Here is a 21,257-nt window from a genome sequence, read left to right as displayed (position 1 = left end):
TCTGCATTGCCCTAGTAGCAGTTCTCCATGACAACACTGCCCCTGACACCAACCTCTGCCTGGACATCCAGGCATTTCATACATCCCCTGAAATCTAGGTGGAGGTCCCCCAAAGCCCAGATCTTGTTTCCTGTAGACCTGCAGGCCCAACACCACGTGGAAGCTGTCAAGGCTTGGGACTTGCACCTTCTGAAGCAACGGCCTGAGCTGTATCTTGGCCTTCTTTAGCCACAGCTGAAGCTAGAGTGGCTGGGGCACAGGGCGATGTCCCAAGGCTGCAGAGAGCAGCAGGGCCCTGGGCCTAGCTTGAATTTCTCCCCAGAAAAAATTTTTCTTTCTACCACATGGTCAGGCTGCAAATTTTCCAATCTTTTATGCTCTGCTTCCCGTTTAAATGTAAATTCTAATTTCAAACCATTTCTTTGTGAGTGCATATAACCATACGCTTTTAGGAAAAGACAGGTCACCTGTTGAATGCTTTGCTGCTTAGAAATTTCTACTGCTGGCCTGGTGCAGTGGCTCACGCCTGTAATCCCAGCACTTTAGGAGGCTGAGGCAGTCAGATCACGAGGTCAAGAGATTGAGACCATCCTGGCCAACATGGTGAAACCCTGTTTCTACTAAAAATATAAAAATTAGCTGGGTATGGTGGTGTGTGCCTATAATCCCAGCTACTTGGGAGGCTGAGGCAAGAGAATCACTTGATCCAGGAAGTCAGAGGTTGCAGTTAGCCGAGATCGAGATCGTGCCACTGCACTCCATCCTGGTGACAACAGCAAGACACCCTCTCAAAAAAAAAAAAAAAAAAAAGAAAAGAAAAGAAAAGAAGTTTCTACTGCAGGACATGCTAAGTCATCTCTCTAAAAGTTCAAAGTTCCACAGGGCAGGGGCAAAATCCCTTCAGTCTCTTTGCTAAAACATAGCAAGGGTCTCCTTCGCTCCAATTCCTAGCAAGTTTCTTATCTCCATCTGAGACCACCTTAGCCTGGACTTAATTATGCATATCACTATCAGCATTTTGGTGAAAGCCATTCAACAAGTCTCTAGGAAGTTCCAAACTTTCCCATATCTTCCTATCTTCTTCTGAGTCCTCCAAACTGTTCTAGCCTCTTCCTGTTACCCAGTTCCAAAGTTGCTTCCACATTTTCAGATTATCTTTATAGCAGTGCCCCATGCCTGATACCAATTTTCTGTATTAGTCCGTTTTCACACTGCTGTAAAGAATACCTGAGACTGGGTAATTTATAAAGAAAAAAGGATTAATTGACTCACAGTTCCAAAAAACTGGGGAGGCCTCAGGAAACTTACAATCATGGTGGAAGGCAAAGGGAAAGCAGGGCACGTCTTACATGGCAGCAGGGGAGAGAGAGAGAAAGCAGGGAACTGCCAAACACTTTTAAAACATCAGATCTCAGGCTGGGTGTGGTGGCTTATGCCTGTAATCCCAGCACTTTGGGAGGCCAAGGTAGAACAGGAATTAAAAGAAATTTAAAAATGTGTAAGCAAAAACTCAGTTGTATGTAAGAAAAAACCAATTCCCCTTGAGGAAGAAAAAGAGCTAAAGTCCTTTAAAAATTGACTGCCTGTTTTTCTGTGGGTAGTGAGCCTTATCTCTCCCTCTCCCAGGCATTGTGAAGACTCTGTTTCTCTAGCTGTGCAGCTGCAAGGCCACTAAACAGATAATCTTAAGTCATAAAACATGCTGTTCCTTAAAAAGTAAGAAATAATGTAATGCATGTCTTGATTGAATAACTATCTTTGTTTCTCGCTTCTGTAATATGCTTCCCCCAGCACAAATCTCCCTCCACCCCACAAAATGCTTAAAAGGTAACCGGACTCTTTGTTCAAGCCTCAGTCCTTTGAATGTGAATCCCACTGGGTCGGTGCACCTAAATAATTAAATAATTGCACCTTAACCCCTCGGTCTCTCTGATTCCTTAATTATCCCGCTGCAGAGGTGGGTGGATCACCTGAGGTCAGGAGTTCGAGACCAGCTTGGTCAACATGATGAAACCCCGTCTCTACTAAAAATACAAAAATTAGCCAGGCGTGGTGGCGTGCACCCGTAATCCCGCTACTAGAGGGGCTGAGGCAGGAATCGCTTGAACCCAGGAGGCGGAGGTTGTGGTGAGCAGAGATTGCGCAATTGCTCTCTAGCTTGGGCAACAAGAGTGAAACTCCATCTCAAAAAAACAAAACAAAACAAAACAAGAAAAACATCAGATCTCGTGAGAACTCACTCACTTTCACCAGAACGGCATGGTGGAAACCGCCCCCATGATCCAATCACCTCCTACCAGGTCCTTCCCTTGGCATGTAGGGATTACAATTCCAGATGAGATTTGAGTGGGACACAGAGCCAAACCGTCTCACTTGCACCCCGGATGTGCCGACACCTGTGATTTCCCCAAGTGTGGGACACTCGGCTGCATAATTTGTGGTAGTGGGGGATTGCATTCATACTTTCCCCTGAAAACAATAAAATAAAATAAAACTTGCTTAAATAGAATCAGGTGCCTGTCTCCAGGCTTCTCTGACATGTGGGCACAGGGAGGCAGGGGGCCCAGTAGTGACAGCAGAGACTGTGGCTCCGATGGAGCTACCCACGTTCCAGATGTGGAAGAGCAAGGCCAGGCCCCTGACTTTCTTATTGCTAATGTGCATGGGTCTCCATGCCCTGGTGGGTTGGTTGAGGACTAGAGGATTTCAGCCTGGTGTGTCCTTGATTACAGAGCCAGAAGCACAGAACCGCACCCTGATCGCCACCCCTGGGCCTCCGGCGTGAGGGGACTTTGGCCCTGCATCTTTCTTGTCATGACTCCCTCTTCCGTCCTCATCCCCTATGCAGGGCTGGGGCCACAAAATCTCCTTGGTTTTCTCCCAAAATCAAGGGCCCCAGGGCTGGGGCAGAGGGGACTCAGGAGTTCCCCACTACGCCCTGGTTTCAGGGGAGAGGCAAGAAGGCAGAGGTCAAATCTCTGGGCCTGAGGCCTCAGCACCCTGCAGTTGCAGAGCCTGGGGCAGCCAGGAGGAATGGCTGGGAGGGCACTTCTCACCATTTCGGAGGCCACGCTCAACTGGCCCTGCAGAGGCTCCCGTCTTCCTCCACTTCCCGCCTCCGCTGACTCACACAGGCCACCCTCCCCCATTCAGGGGAGGCTTGGCAGCCAGCAGCAGCTGGTGAGATAAAGATGGGGCTGGGGGCCCTGTCCTGTTCTGTCCTGTCCTATCCTGGGGTTCCATGACTCCCGTCTTTGGGCCGAGCAGGAAGGAGGAAGGGGAAATGGACCACAGCCTGGGGAGGAGCAAACACCCACAGGGGAGGCTCCCTGAGCTGCTCTCCTAGGGCTGAGCCCGCAGTCTGGGAGGGACACTGGGGTGTGCCCGAGGGTGTGGGGGGCTTGGGGACCAGGAACATTGCTGCGGGTCAGTATGCCCCTCCCTGGTCTGCCCTTTCAGAGCATTGGATGCACTGTTGAGTTTCGGAGCAAGCACTCCTTGGCGCCAGCCTAGAGTTCAGCAGGGGAAACAGCTGGACAGCGACCCTGACAGTCACCTTTGGTGGCCCTGGTCACCCTGAGTGGCTCATGCCTGTAATCCCAGCACTTTAGGAGGCTGAGGCGGTCAGCCCCTGTCCCAGCAGCTCCTGCAGGGCTGAGGGAGGTGACCGGGGGAAGGAAGAGTGTCACCAGGCTCTCTGGGCCCTGCTGTCCCCAGCCTTCCTGAGGAAGGAGGCAGCTGGATCCGGAGTTCTCTCTGCAGAGCCTCAAAGAGCCCCACAGGCTTTCCTCCTTTGCGTCCTGCAGAAACCTCTGATGTCCCTTTATCCTGGAAGAACTGTCTCTGGCCTGAGACCCCAGCTATGAAGGGCCACCCATGGCCCGACCCTGGTCCCGCCTCTCCTTACCCTGGGCCACATGCTGGGATCTGCCCTCTGCCACTGCTCAAGTTTTTTGTTTTGTTTTGTTTTGTTTTTCTGAGACAGAGTTTCACTCTTGTTGCCTAGGCTGGAGTGCAATGGCGCAATCTCCGCCTCCTGGGTTCAAGCAATTCTCCTGCCTCAGCCTCCGAAGTAGCTGAGATTACAGGCATATGTCACCACACCTGGCTAATTTTGTATTTTTTAGTAGAGATGGGGTTTCTCCATGTTGGCCAGGCTGGTCTCGAACTCCTGGCCTCAGGTGATCCGCACACCTCAGCCTCCCAAAGTGCTGGGATTACAGATGTGAGCCACTGCGCCCGGCTGCTCAAGTTCTTTCTACCATTTCCCCAACCTCTCCAGTGACCCTGTGTCCCCCTCTACTCACCCCTCATGTCCCCCTTGGCTTCCTCTTACCTAGAAATCCCTCCTGCTGTGCTGTGGTCCCCAGGGGCTCTGTCACCCCCAGCCTGGACAGCAGTCTCCGCCTCCTAGCTGGTGTCCCTGGCCTTGCCTCTCTCAAGCCATTTCCATGCAGTAGCCAAAGCTGAAGTGATTTCATTACTAGAAAAGAAATCCCTCCCTGCCTCAGCCCGCTGCAGCTCTCCCGTTGCACACCAGCCCAGGGCTGACGTGTCAGGCCCCAGTAATTGGGAGCTTTTGTGTCCGCCTCCGGGACAGATGCTGTCCAGCTGCATCTGGGGCTCCTCCCTTCCCCAGGCCCGGCTTCCTGCTACTCCCTCTGCCTGGGCCGCCCCTCCCACGTCCTTCCCAGGCCGCTTTCCCCTTATTCCCCTCAATAACCCAGCACCTTCCCTGGCACACAGTAGGCACTCAGTACCATCAGGAGGGCTTCCCGTGCTTCAAATGTGGCCTCTCCCAACTCCTCACCCTCCATCTCTCAGTTGACTGATCCCTCCTCCTTGAAATGTCCTTTCCGGACATTTCCATGGGGTCTTCCACGAGAGGAATTTCTCCTGCAACATCTGCTGACTTGGTCTCGCTCTGTTGCCCAGGCTGGAGTGCAATGGCATGATCTAGACTCACTGCAACCTCTGCCTCCCGTGTTCAAGCAATTCTCCTGTCTCAGTCTCCCAGGATGCTGGGGCTACAGGCAGACACCACCACGCCTGACTAATTTTTGTATTTTTTGTAGAGACAGAGGTTTCACCATGTTGTTCAGGCTGGTCTTGAACTCCTGACCTCAGGTGATCCACCCGCCTCGGCCTCTCAAAGTGCTGGGAGCATGGGCACCATGCCCAGACAACTTAAGGAGTCTTATGTGACTAGTGAGTACTTACTGCACAGCACAGATCAAGGGTAGACTCCAGAGGAGAAAACATTCAGGGTCAGATTCCTTGGCTCTCCCCACAGCCGGCTGTGAAGGCTCACGTCTCCCCCTTCTCCCCCACTCTGGGTGGCGACACTCTCCCCCTACCTGCTCCCAGGCAGCCGGCTCCAGAGGTGCAGCTGTGTCCCTGTGGCCCAGAGGGAAAGTTGACAGTTCGAATTTTGGTGGGCTTGTAAAGAAATAAAGAGGGGCCATTTTGGAGGCCATTTTACTTCAGGCATTTTAATTACATTGCTGAGGCCAGAAAGCAATGCCTCGGGCAGGGAAGGACAGCCGTGAAAGTGGAAGGAGAGGGAAGTGGGGTGTGGTGGGAAGGGACATTCCTGCAGGCCTCTGCTGTGGAGGACCCCGGGTGGGTTGCGCAGGGCGCGGCTGGCGGAAGGCGGGCCAGGCTAGTACAGCGTCTCGCGGGCGTGGGTGCGCAGGTGGCGCAGCAGGTGGGAGTTGCGGCTGAAGCTGCGGCCACATTGCGTGCAGGAGTAGGGCCTGGCGCCCGTGTGCACTAGCAGGTGTCGCAGCAGATTGCAGCTGCGGCTGAAGCTCTTGCCGCACTCCACGCACTCCTGCGGGGGCTCGGCCTGCTCCTGCCCGGGCTCCGCATGGGTAGCCAGGTGCCGCCGCAGATGCGCATTGCGCCGGAAGCTGCGACCGCACGTCGGACAGCTGTAGGGCCGCTCGCCCGTGTGGCTGCGGCGATGGCGGGCCAGGTTGGAGCTATTGCGGAAACGGTGGCCGCAGGTGTCGCAGGCGTGGGGCTTCTCCCCTGTGTGGATGCGCTGGTGGCGCGCCAAGTGGGCGCTCTGGCTGAAGCCTTCACCGCACTCGCTGCAGCGGCAGGGCTTTTCGCCCGTGTGGCTGCGCTGGTGGCGGGCCAGATCCTGGGTCTGGCCGAAACTCTTCCCGCACTGGGTGCAGTGGTGGGGCCGAGGGCCACCGTGGGTCAGCAGGTGGCGGGCAAGGCTGGCCCGGCGCACGAAGCGCTTCCCACACTGCGGACAGGCGTAGGGCTTCTCGCCCGTGTGCACCCGTTGGTGGCTGACCAGCTGCGAGCTCTGCGTGAAGCTGCGGCCGCAAGCCTGGCAGGAGAAGGGCCGCTCGCCCGTGTGCACCCTCCGGTGGGCCACCAGGTGCTCGCTGCGCCGGAAGGCCTTGCCGCAGTCGCTGCACACGAAGGGCCTCCGGTCGGAGTCCCGGCGGCGACTGCTGGAGCCTTCGGAGGACCGGTGGTCCTTGTCCCTGGCGTGGATCCGCAGGTGGCGCTTGAGGCTGGAGCGGCGCTGGAAGCTCTGGCCGCAGTGGGAGCACAGGACATCGGTCAGTGGCGGCGCTTCGGCCTTACTCTCAGGAGCGCAGGGCGGCTTCTGGTCCTGGGCATGCGCCAGCAGGTGCTGCACAAGGCTGGCGCGGCGCTGGAAGCCGCGGCCGCACTCTGCGCACAGGAAGGCGGGCTCGGAGGAGTGGGTCAGCAGGTGCTTGCTCAGGTGCGAGCTCTGGCGGAAGCGGTGGCCGCACAGGTGGCAGGCGTGCGGCCGCTCGTCCGTGTGAGTGCGCATGTGCAGCTTGAGAATGGAGCTGCGGCCGAAGCTCTTGCCGCAGCAAAGGCACAGGAAGGAGCGCCCGGCCGGGTGCGAGCGCAGCTGGTGCGCCTTCAGGCGAGACAGCTGCGGGAAGCTCACCCCGCAGTCCGCGCAGATGAACTGCAACTCCGGATTGGGCTCGGGGACGCCCTCAGCCACTCTGACCTCCAAAATTTCACTGCCGCCAAGAAGGGACCCATCTTCACCAGGGCCGCTCGCCGCAGCGCCCCGTCCGAGCGTCTGGGCGCAAGGCTCTCCCGGCGCCCCAGCACTATCTGCCTGGGACTCTGCTAAGATGGGAGTGGGCCAGGCAGCCCCTTTGGGCTCTTCTTGTTTAAATTCCTCCTTGTCTGGGGTTCTGCTTCCGAATCCTGGGAAACAAGAGAAAACAGTGATGATCAGGTCTATTCCCAGGGCCCCTATCAATCACCAGAACCTGATTGGCCTGGAAGTGGAAAGAAACCCAGGATCCTGCAAAGCTGGTGGGTAAAAGGCCGGGCACAGTGGTTCACGCCTGTAATTTCAGCACTTTGGGAGGCCGAGGCAGGCGGATCACTTGAAGTCAGGAGTGAGTTCGAGACCACCCTGGCCAACATGGTGAAGCCCCGTCTCTACAAAAAAAAAAAAACAAAAATCAGCTGGGTGTAGTGGCACGTGCCTGTGATCCCAGCTACTCGGGAGGCTGAGGCAGGAGAATCGCTTGAACCTGGGAGGCAGAGGTTGCAGTGAGCCGAGATGGTGCCACTGCACTCCAGCCTAGGCAACACAGTGAGACTCTGTCTCAAAACAAACAAACAAACAAAAAAACCTGGTAGGTGGGTAGAGAGGGTGGAGGTCAAACAAGGGTGCCCCTTTATTTGACCTCTCTACAAAAACTTAGCTGGGCGTGGTGGCACACACCTACAGTCCCAGCTACTCGGGAGGCTGAGGCGGGAGGATTACCTGAGCCCAGGAGGTCCCGGCTGCAGTGAGCCATGATTGTGCCACAGTCTGGGCGAGTGACATCCTGTTTCAAAAAACAAAAAGGCCAAAAAGTCAGGTAGGGTCTGGAGCTTCAGGCAAAGAAAGAGGTGTTGGCCGGTCACGGTGGCTCATGCCTGTAATCCTAGTACTTTGGGAGGCTGAGGTGGGAGGATCACTTGAGCCCAGGAGTTGAGACCAGCCTGGGCAACATAGCGAGACTACATCTCTTAAAAAAAGACAAGAAAAGAAAGAGGCATCAGTGGTCACTTCTCCAGGGAAGGGTTGCTTACCCAGGGGGTGCGCAGGCCACGCCTTATTCTCTGGCACATCCTCAAAGGTCAGGGACTCCTGTATCAAGAGCAGAAACCCTGGTGAGTGAGGAGCATGCCTCAGGAACCTGTGGGGAATGAAACGCTTCCCAGGACTGAATCAGGGAAGGTATGGATTTGCTAAAACTACAGTGGTAGAGAAGTTCCTGGGGCTTCAGGACACCCTGGGGTGCGGCCCAGCTCACCAGCACAGCCGCCAGCTCCTGATCTCGGGAACTCTCCTCTGGCCATGGTGAGGGCCCCTGGGGACCTGATGGCATTGGGGAAGAGGGGAGGAAGCACTGTTAGAAGGCAGCCCTGCCTGCCATGTGGCTGCAAGGACATGCACCGCATCTTCCGGGCCCTGTGAAGACACCTTGGCGCTGTCCTGTCCTGGTCACTTGGGGAGGCCCCACTTCTCACCCCACCCCAGACATCCAGGCCCCTCCCCAACACCCAGTCCTTGGCCTCCTGGGGCACAAGCTCCTCACTGCTTTCTTGCAGGGCCTGGAATGTCTTCTGGGGCCCCGGGCTCAGCGGCTGCTTTGAACTTGGGGGAAATCTCCACTGTCCCAGCTCAGCAGGCTTAGCAGGCCTTGGCTGGGGTGGGGGAGGCTCATCCGATGGGCCCAGCACTGAAGGTTCTTCTGCGGGCAATTCCTTCTTGGGGCTGTGGCTGGGGACCTGGGAAGCACACCCCTTTTCCTCCAAGGTGACGTCTGCACGGGGACAACTCTTGCCAGCATTGCAACTAAAATCCTGTTCAGAACACATTCAAGTTAAGTGACTCCCGGGGTGGCAACCTGTGTCCTGACTCCGAGGGGACATGGGACAAAAACGAGGTGAGAGTCAGCCAGGGGAGGAGTTAGGAGGTGAAGAAGGAATGGTCAGGTGGGGGAAAGTGGAGTTTCCAGAGATTCCTCACTGGGGGGATCAAGTCCCCATCGTCCACATGCTGCTCAGCCCACTGCCCCACCCCCTCACCAGCGGCCCCACGTGGCTGGGCTCCCGGTGGAGGCCCTCCAGCAGCAGCACCACCTCCTCCCCGTTCCTGAGCGGCTGCCCCTGCAGGCGGCCCAGGAGGTGTGGAGGCAGCACACTCAGGAACTGCTCCAGCACCAGCAGCTCCAGGATCTGCTTCTTGGTGTGCAGAGCCGGCCGCAGCCAGTGGCCGCAGAGCTCCCGGAGCCGGCTCAGGGACGCCCGTGGCCCCATGTCCTCCTGATACTGGAAGCATCTGAACAGCTGGTGAGCCACCTCGGGCCTCAGCCTGGACTCTGGCCGCCTGGGATCCTCTGGGCTGACAGCCTCCTCCTCCTCCAGCTTGACTTCCCCCAGCTGCTCCTGCTCCAGGGCAGCTGGGACTGATTCTTCAAGCATCCTTCACTGTGGGGATGCCGCCCTACCGCCGGCCCCGCTCTTGGGTCTCTCTCCTCTCTTCCCACACCTGCAAAGGTGAACACCCTGGGTTAGGATCTGCTTCAAGGAAGCTGGCCCTATACCTGGGTCATCCATGTTAAAAGACATCCAATACGCAGACCCAGAGGAATTGCTTTTCTCACTGGGTAAGGGCTCATGAGGGCAGGACAGCCCCCGGTCTCAGGGTTACCAACAAAGCAAAGGCCAGAGAAAACCGACAGTTCTGTATTATCATCCCTCCTTAAAGCATTTAGAGATTTACATCACTTGGCCGGGCGCGGTGGCTCACGCCTGTAATCCCAGCACTTTGGGAGGCCGAGGCAGGTGGATCACGAGGTCAGGATATTGAGACCATCCTGGCTAACACGGTGAAACCCCATCTCTACTAAAAATACAAAACAATTAGCCAGGCTAATTTAGTCCCAGCTGCTGGGGAGGCTGAGACCTGAGAATGGCGTGAACCCGGGAGGCGGAGCTTGCAGTGAGCGGAGATCGTACCACTGCACTCCAGCCTGGGTGACAGAGGGAGACTCTGTCTCAAAAAAAAAGGAAAAAAAAAAGAAAGAAATTTGCATCACTTTTCCCAAGTGGTTAAAGTGACCATCCCTGAAAGACAAACACTCTGCCCTTCCCTTCTTCCTGATGTAGCCACCGGAAGCACATGGCACCATCAAGATGGATCCTGGCCAAAAAAGTTTATTTTTTAAAGCTTTTTTTTTTTTTTTTGAGATGGAGTCTTGCTATATCACCCAGACTGGAGTGCAGTGGCATGATCTCAGCTCTCTGCAGCCTCCACCTCCCAGGTTCAAGCGATTCTCGTTCCTCAGCCTGGGTTTACAGTAGCTGGGATTACAGGCCTGTGGCACCACGCCCAGCTAATTTTTGCATTTTTAGTAGACACAAGAGTTTCGCCATGTTGGCTGGGCTGGTGTTGAACTCCTGACCTCAAGTGATCAGCCCGCCTCAGTCTCCCAAAGTGTGGGATTAAGGCGTAAACCACTGCACCAAGCCTGTTTTTTAAATTTTCAATTTAATTAAGTAATTTATTTTTTTGAGACAGGGTCTCACTTTGTCACGCAGGCTGCAGTGCAGTGGCACAATCACGACTCACTGCAGCCTTGATCTCCTGGGCTCAAGTGATACTCCTGCCTCAGCCTCTCGAGTAGCTGGGACTACAGGTGCATATCACCATGCTGGGTTAATTTTATTTCTTTTTTGTAGAGACGAGGCCTCATTATGTTGCCCAGGCTGGTCTCAAACTCCTGGGCTCAAGCGATCCACCTGGCTCAGCCTCTCAAAGTGCTGGGATTACAGGCATGAGCCACTGTGCCTAGCCCAAAAATGCCTAATCTCAATCCAACCGGCCTTTATTTATTTATTTATGTGAGATGGAGTTCCACTCTTGTTGCCCAGGCTGGAGTGCAGCGGCAAGATCTCGGCTCACTGCAACCTCCGCCTCCCGGGTTCTAGTGATTCTCGTCCCTCAGCTTCTGGAGTAGATGGGATTACAGGCACGCGCCACCACACCCAGCTAATTTTGTATTTTTAGTAGAGACAGGGTTTCACCATGTTGGCCAGGCTGGTCTCGAACTCTTGACCTCAGGTGATCCGCCCGCTTCGGTCTCCAAAAGTACTGGGATTACAGGCGTGAACCACCCCGCCCGACCTAATTGTGGCCTTTAGATCCAACTTCCAATGTTTAGGGCCTTGCAGGGAACATGGAACAAGTCAGACCATCTCTCAAATAAATTGGTCTGAGTTACTCAGTGTCATAAAAAGTAAGTGCCTGTAGGAGGCGCTGTTGGACAGGAGCCCAAAGAGGACTCACAACCAAGTAGGTGAACCTAGATTGGATCCTCATTCATTTTTCTTAAAGGCTTTAAAAGACATCCTGGGGCCAGCCGGAAAATTGTGAGTATGGTAGGGATACTAGATGATAATAGTATGACTACCCATTTCTGAGATGAAAGTCTAGTCTTGTAATATATAGGAAATGGCTGCGTTCTTAGAAGATGCTGAAGAGTTTGGAGAAGGGGCCTGAAGGCTCAGCCACATTTATGGACTGGCGATGAGATACATATATGAATGTTCATTTCACTGCTCTTTCAAGTTCTCTGGATGTTTTCGAATTTTCCAAATAAAAGGTTAGAGGGGCTGGGCTCACGCCTGTTATCCCAGCACTTTGGGAGGCTAAGGCAGGAGGATCACTTGAGCCTCAGGAGTTCAAGACCAGCCCTGGGCAACATGGCAAGACTCCCGTCTCTAAAAAATTAAAAATGTAGGGCAGGGTGTGGTGGCTCACACCTGTAATCCCGGCATTTTGGGAGGCCAGCGCAGGCAGATCACAAGGTCAGGAGATCGAGACCATCATGGCTAACATTGTGAAGCCCCGTCTCTACTAAAAATACAAAAAATTAGCCACGAGTGATGGCGGACACCTGTAGTCCCAGCTACTCGGGAGGCTGAGGCAGGACAGTGGCGTGAACTGAGGAGGCGGAGCTTGCAGTGAGCAGAGATCATGCCATGCACTCCAGCCTGGGCGACAGCGAGACTCCGTCTCAAAAAAAAAAATAAATAAATAAAAATTTAGCCAGTTGCCGGGCGCAGTGGCTCACGCCTGTAATCCCAGCACTTTCAGAGGCCGAGGGTGGATCACGAGGTCAGGAGATCGAGACCATCCTGGTTAACACGGTGAAACTCCGTCTCTACTAAAAATACAAAAAATCAGCCGGGTGCAGTGGTGGGTGCCTGTGGTCCCAGCTACTCAGGAGGCTGAGGCAGGAGAATGGCGCAAAACCGGGAGGTAGAGCTTGCAGTAAGCCAAGATCGCGCCACTGCACTCCAGCCTGGGCGACAGAGCCAGATTCCATGTCAAAAAAAAAAAAAAAAAAAAAATTTAGCCAGTCATGGTTGTGTATACCTGTGGTCCTAGCTACTTGGGAGGCTGAGGTGGGAAGACTGCTTGATCTCACGAGATTGAGGCTGCAGTGCAGTGAGCTGTGACTGCAACATTGCACTCCAGCCTAGGCGACAGTGCCAGCCCGTCTCAAAAAATAAAAAATATAAAATAAGTCATCTACAGCCACCAGGGGGCACTGACAACCTCCCCCAACCTCCTCCCGATCTAGAGCTGTGGCTCTTCTCCTTCCTGGTCTGGTAGCCCAGTGCTACCCACGGGGAACCTCCGAAATTTCGGCCCCACCCACAGGGGACTCAGTTTAGCCCTGCTCAACTAATTGAGGCTGGATGATTTAAGCTTTTCTGAGCAGAGCAGGCTCATATTTTGGTTAGATCTCTGACGCTCTTTTACATTTTATTTCAGGCAGAGGTCATTTTATAAACATGGAAACCCAGGCTCCTGCCCTCTTTCTGCTCTTCCTGTTCTCCAGCCTCAGGGCTAAAAGTGAACCTCTCCTAGAACCTCCCACCCTCCACTCCCAGTTGGCACCCCAGGTAGGGGGATGTGAAGAAAGCCTGACGCACCACTCCACCCACCTGAATGGCACAGGGCACTGTCCAGCACGTAGTGGCTGGCACACAGTAGGCATCCATGAGCACAAGCTGTTACTGTTCTCATTGCTGCTGATTACAATACCAGGCACCGCAGCAAACAGTGACTCATAGTTCTGTTGGGCCCATCACTGACCCATTCATTCTACAGCCGAGGACACTAAGGTTCAGCAAAAAGGTAACCCAGTGGCTGGATGCAGTGGCTCACACCTGTAATCCCAGCACTGTGGGTGGCCGAGGTGGGTGGATCACCTGAGGTCAGGAGTTCGAAACCAGCCTAACCAATATGGTGAAACCCTTGTCTCTACTAAAATTACAAAAATTAGCCGGACGTGGTGGCATGCGCCTGTAGTCCCAGCTACTCAAGAGGCTGAGAGAGGAGAATTGCTTGCACCTGGGAGGCGGAGGTTGCAGTGAGCTGAGATCGCGCCACCACTGCACTCCAGCACGGGTGACAGAGCGAGACTCTGTCTCAAAAAAAAAAAAAAAAAATCCAGGCAGGGTGGCATGCTTCTGTGGTCCCAGCTGCTCGTGAGACTGAGGCAAGAGAATCGCTTGAACCCGGGAGGTAGTGATTGCAGTGAGCTGAGATTGCGCCACTACACTCCAACCTGGGCAACAGAATGAGACGCTGTCTCAAAAAAAAAAAAAAACAGGTAACCACCCAGCCTTGGGTAGCCTCTCCCTGGTAAAGATGGCCTAGTTGAGAGCCTTGGACAGTTCGGTGTACCCCCTTAATATAAGCCTGAGGGTTCTCTGAACCTCCCTCTCAGGCGGGGTACAGAATGGGGGATTTTAAGCTTAGCCGCTGAGGAGGGGGAGGTGATTCTAGAACATGACCCATCTCTCGCAACCTCCCCCCAACACACAGTATCTTCCAAGCCCCTCACCCCCACCCTGGCTCCCCTGCATCTCCCAACCTCAGCCACCTGGGGAAGGACCCAGTCCTATCCCATCCAGGTGTTGAGGGGCTTCCTAGCATTAACCCTTAAGCTCCCATTTTGGGAGCTTGATGGGGACAGGGTGGGGCCAGATAAACGAAGACAAAGTGAGAAATCCAGATTTCAACCCCTGCATGTGTGAGAGTGTAACCACCCCCGAGCCGGAACTACGCTTTCCTGCCCTCTGGCATCCACTCCGGGCAGCCCCCATCCCCCCACCCTGTCTCTGCCCACTAGGGCGATGTAGTGCCTCAATCACAGATGAGCGTATTTCTCTGCCTGGCCTGGGAGTAGGAGCTGTGTCTAGTTCAATGAGTGTTCATCCAGCACTTGAAGTTACTTCAATGTCTGTTAGCAGAAATTAGGAAATGGCAATGATTCTGGCTATCTCAAAGGAAAGCATGTTAACAACTTCTAGGGCAGAAAATGTCTGTGATAAATAATCAGGAAAATCGTGTTGTATGGCCGGATGTGGTGGCTCATGCCTATAATCCCAGCATTTTGGGTGGCCGAGGCAGAAGGATTGCTTGAACCCGGGAGGTCAAAGCTGCAGTGAGCCATGTTCACGCTACTGCACACCAGCCTGGATAAAACACGAAGACCCTGTCTCAAAAAAAAAAAAAAAAAAAAAAAAAAAAGAAATAAAAAAGAAAAAAAAGAAAAGCGTGGGGGAGGGGGGAGAAAATGGGATTGCGTTTCACTGGTTTTTAGTAGCATGCACAAAATAACAAGAAAACCAATCACTGCTCATCCATTGCCCTGCAGGAGCAGCGGGCAGGTACTGAGTGTCTGGCGATTAGGCTCATTTCATCACGGTCCAGCCCATGCACTAAACAATCATTTCTCCCTTTGCCAAGTGCAAAGACCAAGCTTTGCACTTGGTGATGTGCTCAGGGTCACACCAGGTGGAGCCAAGATTTGCTTTAGGCTGAGAACGTAGGTCTAGAACACAGTGCCAAAGCTCTGAAACAGAAAAGGAACTGATCTCCATTCTGCTGTGTGCCATTTTCCTAGCCTTAGCCGAAATATCACAGCATGAAACAGAAAAAAATGAGGATTCCAAATTTCAGCCCTCAGGGCGAGCCACACAGGGAGGCCGGAATCTCCAGGTGAGATCTCTCCAAAAGGTTTCAAAGAGGTGGAATTCGAGACAAGTTGGCTTCAGAGAATCTCTCCCTCCCCCCAGATCTCCAGGACAAAAGCTCTGTTAATATGCTCCTCTGTTGGGGGTGGGCTGGGAAGGGAGGCAGGCGGAGGCTCTACAGCCACCATCCAACATTTGACCAGCTTAATTTGGAGCCCGGGGTGGAGGTGCTGCCACGAGACCCACCCAGGTCACGTGAGAGCCCAGAGTTGGGGAAGGGGGCAAAGGTGAGGTCCTCGGCCGGGAACACTCCCTTTCTCCTGGACACAGTTGGTAGCGGCCTGATTTGTTGTTTGTTGGTCGGCTTCCCTCCGCGTGCTGGGCTGAGTGGACAAGGCCCATCAGTCCACCTGGGAGCACGTGAAGCCAGCCTTCTTCAATGTCACAGGAAGTTCTGCGATCTCCCTCATCCCCAACGCCCCCATAGCGACAGGTCCACCAAGCTGGCTGGCACGAGGCTCCCCAGCAGACCCTATACATCCTCCCAAGACTCTTCCAGCCCCCACCCCAGCACCAAGGCCTGGAGCCTCCCGTGCTCTCTCCAAGCTGCTGTGAGCTCCTAGCACCCGTCCTGGCAGCCTGCACCCCGGCCTCCCTCCAACTCACCACTCGGAGTCCCCACTACACAGGCAGAGATGCTGGGGGGTTCTCTGAGGACTCCAGGGCCAAAGCCAGCCTCCGCCAGCCTGGAGAAGGGCTCTGGGAAAATGGAACAGGAAGTTCCTTGCCTCAGTCCCATCCCATCCAGGTGATGAGGGGCTTCCTAGAGTTAACCCTTAAGCTCCCAGTTTGGGAGCGGCATGGGAAGAGGGCGGGGCCAGTGACATGAAGACAAAGTGAGAAATCCAGATTTCAATCCCAGCATGTGTGAGAGTGTAACCACCTCCCAAATCAAGACTGGCCTGGTGCCCCTTGCAGGTCTGCCCGTCTTTCTTTTGGGCTAAGAGCTGCCATTTTTAAATGCCCACAGTGTGCTGGCTTCTTTGCTAGGCTTTTCATTCACGTGACTACTCTTTGCAATGGCCTCCTGTGTGCCAGGCACTGTTACAAAGCAGGGGCTAAGGACACAGAGAGAAACTGAAGGAATGAGGCCCTGCTCTCAGGGGCTTACATTCTAGAGCAAAGGAGCAGCGACGGTGCAAGGAAAAAATGGAACAGGAGGATGTGATGGGGCAGAGGCTGCTCCATCTACACGGTCACCTAAAGTCCTCCCGAGTCCTGCCAGGTGGCTTTTGTCCCAACTTTACTGATGACGAAGCAAGGGCTCCCTGGGAGGGAAGTGACCTCACCAACAGTGTTTGGGCCTAAACAAATTCCATCCCTGTGCTTAAGGTGCCTTCTTGGGTTGTGCCCTTGGCTGCAGCTGGTGCCTTCCTGAGCGTTCAGAGCCCCCGGGGAGGCAGGACCACCTCTCAGGTGTTGGCCGTTCCCCTGGCCTAGACCCCTCGGTCCGTTGGGGCCAGGACCTGCCTGACTGGCTCATCTGACGGGTCTTTGTTTTCCTGCACTTAACACCTGAGCTCATCCTGTTCCTATTTCAGTTGTCTAGTGCTCCCTTCGTACGACGGTCTTTCTCCTTGGTCTGCTCTGCATTCCCCGCGTCCCGCGCCTCGCTCTCCCAGTCGCGGGCTCCTCCCACTCCATAGTTCGTCCAGGGGCGGGGCCAGAAAACCCCGCCCCCAGGGAAGTGGGCCTGAAGGCCAAGGGGCGGGGCGAGGTTCTGTAGGGACTGAGGCAGCGTGTCCGGGGCGGGGCGGGGTGCTGTAGCGCCGGAGCGGGTGTGGCCTTGGCGGGACCAGGCAGCCACTACAGTCTCGGAAGCGAGAGGCGTGGAGCCTCTCTCATCATGCCCGGTTCTTTTTTTTTTTTTTTTTTTTTGTATTTTTTGTAGAGATGGGGTTTCACCATTTTGGCCAGGCTAGTCTTGAACTCCTGAACTCAGGTGATCCACCTGCCTTGGCCTCCCAAAGTGCTGGGATTACAGGCATGAGCCACCGCACTCAGCCTCTTTAATCACCTGAGGTCAGGAGTTCAAGACTAGCCTGGACAACACGGTGAAACCCCATCTCTACTAAAAATTTTTGTTTCTTTTAAAATTGTAATTCTCCCAATTCCACATTTTATTTTATTTTATTTTATTTATTTTATTTTATTTATTTTATTTTATTATTTTATATTTTATTTATTTATTTTATTGAGACAAGGTCTTACTATATCTCCCCAGCTGGACTCAAACTCCTGGGTTCAAGTGATCCTCCCACCTCGGTCTACCAAGGAGCTGGGGCTACAGCTGGGACTCCATGCCGTCGAGCGTTCTTTCCCTCTCGTTGCTGAATGATTTTCCTCATCACATCAGTTATTCATTCTGCTATGGGTAGCCAGTGGGCAGTTTTCAGTTTGGGGCTATCTCTAGTGGTTCTCATACGTCTCTGGTGACCATATATGGGACAGCAGTCTGAAGTGGGTGAAGAACAGAGTGGGAGGTTAGGTTTATCTTTGGGAGGTAAGGACTGCACGTGTGTACTCCGAGGTCTGAGGCCACCGAGGGAGCCTCAGGGACTGGCCTCCATGAACAGCTGCCCTGGGCATTGGGGACAAGGTCAGGACAAACAGGACCCCGTGCATGTTTCCTCGAATGGCTTATGGTCGCTTCAGAAAGACGCTGGGTGTTTGTTGGCGTTCGGGCTGCCAGGGATCGAATCCGGTTATCTGCCAGGGTGTGCAGGGGGAGTGGCGCTTTTCAGGTGTAGGAACACCTCTGGAAATAAACGAGGGATGGAAAAAGGAGACAGACTAGGCCCTCCACAGCCCAGCTGCATGTGTCCTTGGCCAAGTCACTTTTCATTTGGAAACCGTCACTGCCTCCTCTGTAATGCGTGAACGATGATCCCACCTCCCAGATGTATTGCAGGAGAGGGTTGTAGGAGAGAAGGTTTGCAAAAGCACTGAGACCTTCAAGATAATAAACGTGTATGAAACCGTACCTGACGCTAGGGGGCGCTAAAGAGAGCGTGGTCCCTACAGGGTTGGGGTGAACTGTGCGGAGTGGGACCGGGAACTTTTGGAGTAGTGTCCTCCAAGAGAAGTGTGGTGCCACCCACAGCCGCAATTTTAAATATTCTGGTAGCCACAATTAAACAGGTAAAAGGAAACAGATGCGATTAATTTTTTTTTTTTTTTAGACGGAGTTTCGCTCTTGTTGCCCAGGCTGGAGTGCAATGGTCCGATCTCGGCTCACCACAACCTCCACCTCCTGGGTTCAAACAATTCTCCTGCCTCAGCCTCCCGAGTAGCTGGAATTACAGGCATGCACTACCACACCCGGCTAATTTTGTATTTTTAGTAGAGAAGGGGTTTCTCCATGTTGGTCAGGCTGGTCGCGAACTCCCAACCTCACTTGATCCGCCCGCCTCGGCCTCCCAAAGTGCCGGGATTACAGGCGTGAGCCACCGCGCCCGGCCAGCGATTAATCTTAATAATACGATTTAGTTAACTCGTTATATCCAAAATATTACTTCAACAAATACAGAAAATTTTTGTTTGTTTGTTTGTTTGTTTTTGAGACGGAGTCTCGCTCTGTCGCCCAGGCTGGAGTGCAGTGGCGCAATCTCGACTCACTGCAAGCTCCGCCTCCCGGTTTCACCCCATTCTCCTGCCTCAGCCTCTCCGAGTAGCTGGGACTACAGGCGCCCGCCACCACGACCGGCTAATTTTTTTTTTGTATTTTTAGTAGAGACGGGGTTTCACCGTGGTCTCGATCTCCTGACCTCGTGATCCGCCCGCCTCGGCCTCCCAAAGTGCTGGGATTACAAGCGTGAGCCACCGCGCCCGGCCCAGAAAATTGTTAATGACATGCTTCTCATTCTTTTTTCTCATAAAAGTCTTCAAAATCCAGTGTGCATTTTACAGCGAGAGCACTTCAGAGCTCCGACTCGCCGCATTTAAAGCACTCAATAGCCTTTTGTGGCTTCGGGGCGGTTCTGGGACCTCAGAGTTGTGGTGTTTCCTGCGGGGAAAGACTATTGTGGCTGCTGGAGAGCGGAGGAAGAATAACAATAGGCGGAGTGCAGGGCACTGGGGTGCCTTAGGACCTCGCCTTTCCCCTGGAGAACACAGCTGCTTCCTGCAATGATTAGGAGCCTAAAACCTCTGCAGGGAAGAAGGGGAGATGGGAAATGAGGAAGGAGCCCCAGGGGACACAGGGGAAGGGAGAAAATGGAGCCGGGACAGCTTGATTTGCAGCAAATTTATGATTTTAAAGGCCCGGCAAGGTCAGGCACCGTGGCTCAGTCTTGTAATCCCAGCACTTTGAGAGGCCAAGGCAGGCGGATGACCTGAGGCCAGGAGTTCAAGACCAGCCTGGCCAACATGGTGAAACCCCCATCTCTACTAAAAATACAAAAATTAGCTGGGCGTGGTGGCGGGCGCCTATAGTCCCAGCTACTCGGGAGGCTGAGGCAGGAGAATTGTTTGAACTCAGGAGGCGGAGATTACAGTGAGCTGAGATCGCACCACTGCACTCCAGCCTGGTGACAGAGCGAGACTCCGTCTCAAAAAAAAAAAAAAGTCCTGCCCAGAAGGTAGGTCACTCCCAGTCAGCAGAATTTTTGCTGATTTGGGATTTGGGAGGGTGAGCACTTAGAACCACAGTCCAAGCCAGTGCAGTGGCTTACACCTCTAATCCCAGCACTTTGGGAGGCTGAGGTGGAAAGATCGCTTGAGCCTAGGAGTTTGAGACCAGCCTGGGCAACATAGTGAGATCCCGTCTCTACAAAAAATTTTAAAATTAGCTGGACACGGTCGGGCGCGGTGGCTCACGCTTGTAATCCCAGCACTTTGGGAGGCCGAGGCGGGCGGATCACGAGGTCAGGAGATCGAGACCACGGTGAAACCCCGTCTCTACTAAAAATACAAAAAAAAAATTAGCCGGGCGTGGTGGCGGGCGCCTGTAGTCCCAGCTACTCGGAGAGGCTGAGGCAGGAGAATGGCGGGAACCCGGGAGGCGGAGCTTGCAGTGAGCCGAGATTACACCACTGCACTCCAGCCTGGGCGACAGAGTGAGACTCCGTCTCAAAAAAAAAAAAAAAAAATTAGCTGGACATGCTGGTGCGTGCCTGTAGTCCCAGCTACTCAGGAGGCTGAGTCAGGAGGATCACGTGAGCACAGGTGGTTGAGGCTGCAGTGAGCCATGATCCCACCACTGCACTCCAGTCTGGATGACAGAGCCAGACCCTGTCTCAAACACACACACACACACACACACACACACACACACACAAAGAACCATGTTCCAGCTGCAAAGACTGAACAGCGCTAGGAACGTATTTTGGTCCCTATACAGGGCACAAAAAAAGAGAGGGTGTCGAACCTACATCCACCGTTTGTCCCGGGGGTGGTCCCAGCATGGCTTGTTCAGGACTGTCTTGGCCCTGCTCTGAGACCCCTATAAGGAGTGAGGCCCTTCTAACTGGTTAAGCACCTTAGTTTTCTTACTGCAAGGTGGTGCCAAAGCATATGATTCTGAATAACTCACATCTGTAGTCCCAGCTCCGTGGGAGGCTAAGCCATTGGCTCACTTGAGCCCAGGAGTTGGAGGCCAGACTGAGCAACATAGCAAGACTCTGTTTCTAAACAGAAAAAACAAACACACAACATAAAATATTTGCATGTCAGTTCCTTCTCAAAGGACCTTGAACTTTCTGCTTTGTGATTCTCTCTGAAAGCCCTATTGCCAGTAGCAATCTTCAAGGTGATTGTTTAAAGAGTGGCAATACATCCGTTTCTAGTATTTACATATTATTGAGTCCAGCAAGACTTGCAAAGAGTTCCCTGTTTGGGGCATTCCCCTTTGCAAGTGCAGAATCGTGTACTGCAGGGAAAGCCGGGGCGCTGGGCACCCCTGAGGCATAATAGAGTTTCCACAGTGCCAACTGCTTGTAGGATGCTCATTTGGGCAATTCTGCTATTACTTAGAAATACACCATTAAGAAGGAAGTAGGGCTGGGTACAGTGGCCCACACCTGTAATCCCAGCACTTTGAGAGGCGGAAAAATCGCGTGAGCCCAGGAGTTTGACACTAGCCTGGGCAACATAGTCAGACCTCGTCACTACAAAAATTTTTGAAG

At 53.7% G+C, this 21,257-nt stretch overlaps 2 protein-coding genes across 2 annotated transcripts in view; both read right to left on the bottom strand.

Annotated features, from left to right (window-relative positions):
- Positions 1–3,418, bottom strand: part of LOC131382360 (uncharacterized) — a 6,433-nt gene extending 3,015 nt beyond the window's left edge. Inside the window, 1 exon segment of the mRNA XM_058433940.1 lies at positions 3,318–3,418. Within this exon segment, the coding sequence (XP_058289923.1) occupies positions 3,318–3,418 (101 nt within the window).
- Positions 3,419–5,464: 2,046 nt separating this feature from the next.
- Positions 5,465–15,843, bottom strand: ZSCAN10 (zinc finger and SCAN domain containing 10). Its single transcript, XM_032144760.1, has 6 exons — positions 15,739–15,843; positions 9,103–9,565; positions 8,610–8,877; positions 8,325–8,389; positions 8,101–8,158; positions 5,465–7,218 (listed from the first exon to the last, which is right to left on the bottom strand). The coding sequence occupies exons 2-6, from the start codon at positions 9,496–9,498 to the stop codon at positions 5,663–5,665; spliced, it is 2,343 nt and encodes a 780-aa protein (XP_032000651.1). The 5' UTR covers positions 9,499–9,565; positions 15,739–15,843; the 3' UTR covers positions 5,465–5,662.
- Between the last annotated feature and the right edge of the window lie 5,414 nt (positions 15,844–21,257).

Source organism: Hylobates moloch, unplaced genomic scaffold, assembly GCF_009828535.3.
Source record: "Hylobates moloch isolate HMO894 unplaced genomic scaffold, HMol_V3 SCAFFOLD_23, whole genome shotgun sequence".
Lineage (NCBI taxonomy): Eukaryota > Metazoa > Chordata > Mammalia > Primates > Hylobatidae > Hylobates > Hylobates moloch.
This window is presented reverse-complemented; position numbering and strand designations above follow the sequence as displayed.